Source organism: Coenobita brevimanus, unplaced genomic scaffold, assembly GCF_032717465.1.
Source record: "Coenobita brevimanus isolate Jiangsu-jjx unplaced genomic scaffold, ASM3271746v2 jjx.HiC_scaffold_658, whole genome shotgun sequence".
In the NCBI taxonomy this organism is placed as follows: Eukaryota; Metazoa; Arthropoda; class Malacostraca; order Decapoda; family Coenobitidae; genus Coenobita; species Coenobita brevimanus.
The window spans coordinates 27,437-31,700 of NW_027645056.1; the positions used below are offsets into that span (position 1 = coordinate 27,437).

A 4,264-nucleotide genomic window follows, 5' to 3' on the forward strand; every position below is an offset into this window, starting at 1 on the left:
TCAGTCAGCTGGTAAGGAAGTGGGTGTGGCAAATGGAGTAGGAAGTAAATAAATGATGCATGACAGACGCTGCTAACGCTGACTGAGTGGTGCACGAATCACAGGAGAAATCAACCAGCGGAGCAGAAGAGAAATTTAAATAAGGACCTCCCATTATTATGTGAACCTTTGTGTACGAGTGTGTCTTATATATTTATAAAAACTTCTCAAATCCCATTGAGAAGTTGTATTATTATTGTCATTATCATTCTTACTTATTTTGATGTTGCGATATTTTAAAGGAGATTTGGCCTCTAGAACCTTCAAACTTGGTCAACTTAGTCGGACAAGTGTCAGTTTATTTATTTATTTTTTTCCAAATATTGTGGCAATCCGTCAACCGGAGCTCCGGATATTATCTGGAACACAGAAAAATGAATCAGCCATGCTGTCTCAAGAGCCGCTTAAGTTAGGAAGCTGAAATTTTTCTACAGTATAGCCTTAAGGCGGACGCAGTACGGGGAGCATGGCTCCAATCGATTGATTATTCTCTGAGATCGCCTGGGGTGAAAAGTTGGGACTTTTCCGATATTCCAGATATCGTCTAATTTTCCATGAAGGATTAAGCTAGAGCCACCTAACTTGGTGGACTCATGGACTGTGATGAACGAAGGTGAGATGTACAAGATCAGTGACCTTGACCACACGGCCCTGTTATACCTTGGCTTGTGGTAGGCAATGGCCGCGGGAAGTTCTCCTTTATCCAAGTTGTCCGTGGACAATTTTGTGGTATTCTAGTCATTATTTTTATTATGATGATGATCATCATCATCAGTTATTATTATTATTATTATTATTATTATTGTCATTATTATTGTTATTATTTTTCTTATTGTTATTATTAAGTAGTAGTAGTAGTAGCAGTAGTAGTATAGTAGTAGCAGTAGCAGTAACAGCAACCCCAGGCTCAGCTGAATGTGAATCCAGTGGACTGGAGGCTTTAGTTCTCGTTCTGCAGTCCACCATCCTCATTTTGGGGGATAGGGAAGTGAGACACGTTGTATAACCAGGTAATTGAGCCCCTGGTTATATCACTGCCACCACGTGAAGGCCTCCCTCTTCAGCACACACAGGCTCCTATGACTCACTCTAAGCCAGTGGTTCTTAACTTTTTTACTACCACGCCCCCTCTAGCAGTTGGTCCTTCCCTCCACGCCACCCTCGCATCTTCAACCAAATTGATAGAATTCCCCCCAGATTTTAAGGAACAACTTTAAAAAATTGGTGTTTTTAGTCTTTTTATTGAGCATGAATTCTGTGCAAACAATATACCCAGCATATTTAAGGACGCTCCCTAACACCACTTCCTTACCGATTAATTTGGATACGGCTGGCTAACATCGTTTCGTATTGTACGGTATTTATGCAGATTACGGGTATGGTGATACTGGAAGGACTTAAGTATCACAGAAGGGATGGCAAGGTGAAATAAACTAAATGAATCGCTTAGAAAGAAATGTTTGGGAGCTTCCTTAACCGACCAGAATACGGGCCCTGGTCTTTTAGGGAGAAATGTTACTGGATTTGTGTTTCGATTCCCTCATGCTGGGAATAACTCTTGTGCTCTGTTCCAGCTGACACAAGATGGTTTATATTTGCTTAGAGCAGAGGTTCTTAACCTGGGGGAGCGTCCCCCTAGGGGGGCGTGAGTAAACTCCAGGGGGGGCGCGAGCCCGGGGGGAAAAGTAAGAATTTCTCTAATTATATTTGTAATTTTCTTAACAAGGGCTTGACTAATATCGGGATGATTATGAAAGAAATACCAAACATGCTTGGACGGCTTTATGAACTACGAGGAGGAGTAGCAATATTTCTAGATTCACAGCAGAAGGCAGATCTCCATGACAAATTCCAGTCTGAAGGCTTTCTGTTATCTCTAGCTTACTTGGTGGACATCATCGAAGCACTGAATGCAATCAACCTTAAACTACAAGGGAAAAACATCAACATCATCATGCACCACGACACCATTCGAGCCTTCATGGCCAAACTAGACCTCTGGATATATCGATTTCAGGATGGAAGTACAGCCAGTTTTAGTAACTTGAATTTTGCTCTCATTCGCAGTTACCTTGATTCTGAGTTAAAAAAATAATAATAATAATAATAATCACTCATTTGACTGACTTGAAAGGAGAATTCATCAAATACTTCCCAGATATAGATGAGAAGCGTGAAGCCTGGAAATTCATCAGGAACCCATTTCAATGTGAAGTAGCTGATGTTTCGGATGAAGTGCAAGAGAAGTTTCTTGAGGTAAAGTTCAACTCTTGAGCTGAGGAAGACTTCAAAGAACTGGATCTTGTGACGTTCTGGGTCAAATACCTTTCTGTTTACCTTCTGATCTCACATCAGTCTCTTCGGATTCTGACAATGTTTGGTTCCACGTATCTTTGTGAAGCTGCATTTTCCATGCTGGTTGCCGTCAAGACCAAGTACAGACACCGGCTGAACGTTGAAGGGGTCTTACGTTGTGCAGCCTCTGGCAATCGACCACGCATTCAAGATCTGGTAGCTAAGAAGCAGTGTCAAGTATCTCTTTAAATTAGTAAGAAAGTAACCTCATTAACCGACGAGAATACGTGTTTAAGACTGAAACCACTATAAGGAATTCAAACAGACCAATTTTACTATCTATCTATCTATCTATTGCCAGACGCCTCAATCCCGTTTGGGGTGGCCACAAACAAATCGCCTCCAAGTCGCCCTGTCCCCCGCCATTTCACTCCCCTGCTCCCAGCTCACACCCCCCTCTCTCATATACCTCTCCACCCCATCCCTCCATCTCATCCTCGGCCTCCCCCTCCCTCTTTCCCCCTCCACCTCACTCACATACACTCTCTTCGTCAGTCTTTCACCCTCCATCCTCTCCACATGGCCAAACCACCTCAGTGTGTTCCTCATAACGCTTCCTATCACATCCACATCAACACCACAACGCTCCTTTATATCCTCATTCGTCAGCCTGTCTCTCCATGTGACTCCACAGGCTCCTCTTAAACAACTCATTTCCACTGCTCTCACTCTTGACTTGTGTCCTTCCAACAACGTCCAGGCTTCACTTCCGTACGTTAGAGTTGGTATCACAATACTGTCATGTAGTAACTTTTTCACTTCCATGCTCACTTCCCTGTTTCTTATCACTGCTTTCAAGGAACCAGCAACCTTTCTTCCCTGCTGTACCCTTTCAAGCGCTTCACCCTCCAAACCTCCATCCTTACTCATCACACTACCCAAGTACTTAAACGTACTCACATTTTCCAATTCCTCACCATCCAACCTCGCTGTACATTCACTGACTTCACCTCTCTCAAAGACCATCACTTTACTCTTCCCTACATTCACCTTTAGATTCCGTTTCTTACACACTCTCCCAAACTCATCCACCAAGCCTTGCAGCTCTCCTTCGTCTTCACTCAACAACACAGTATCATCAGCAGACAACAGTACAGGGAGTTTCCAAACACTATCCTCTCTCACCTTGGCCACTCCAACATCCACTACCCTACCTGCACCTCTTTTATTACCCCATCCATGTACAGATTGAACAACCATGGAGACATGACACATCCCTGTTTCAACCCAACCTTCAAAGAGAAAAATTCACTTAGCTCACCATCCACACGCACTGCAGCCTTCGCACCATCGTACATACTCTTCACAGCATTCAACAACTTTCCATCTACTCCATATATTCTTAACACTTTCCACAATCCTTGTCTATCCACCCTGTCATATGCTTTCTCCAAATCCATGAATGCCGCATACAACTTCTTTTCCTTCTCTAGAAACTTTTCCACTAAAGATCTGAGAATGAATATCTGATCTACACAGCCTCTTCCCTTCCTAAAGCCTCCCTGTTTTTCTCCAACTAATTTATCTGTTCTTTCTCTAACTCTGTCAATAAGTATCCTACCATACACTTTTCCTATTATACTAAGAAGACAAATGCCCTTATGGTTACCACACACTTCTTTTTCCCCTTTTCCTTTGTACAAGGGAATAATTATACCTGACTTCCAATCCTCCGGGACTCTACCTTCCTTCCAGGCCAATCTGCACATCTTCCACATCCATTCTACAACTATCTCTCCCCCATGCTTCAGCATTTCACCACACACTCCATCAATTCCTGGGGCTTTCCCCGATTTAACTTTCTTCATTGCTTCCACAACTTCTATCCTACTGATTTCTTCCTGTCTTCTCACCTCCCTCCTTCTCCCAG

The 4,264-nt window shown here is 43.0% G+C and overlaps 1 protein-coding gene across 1 annotated transcript; it reads left to right on the forward strand.

The window, feature by feature from the left end:
- Window positions 1–1,783: 1,783 nt before the first annotated feature.
- On the forward strand, window positions 1,784–2,571 carry LOC145390316 (protein FAM200B-like; the record flags this gene model as incomplete). The annotated part of the gene is made up of 2 exons (XM_080265285.1): window positions 1,784–2,063; window positions 2,441–2,571. Coding segments are annotated over exons 1-2 (411 nt in total), but the record flags the coding sequence as incomplete, so codon positions are not given.
- Window positions 2,572–4,264: the final 1,693 nt, after the last annotated feature.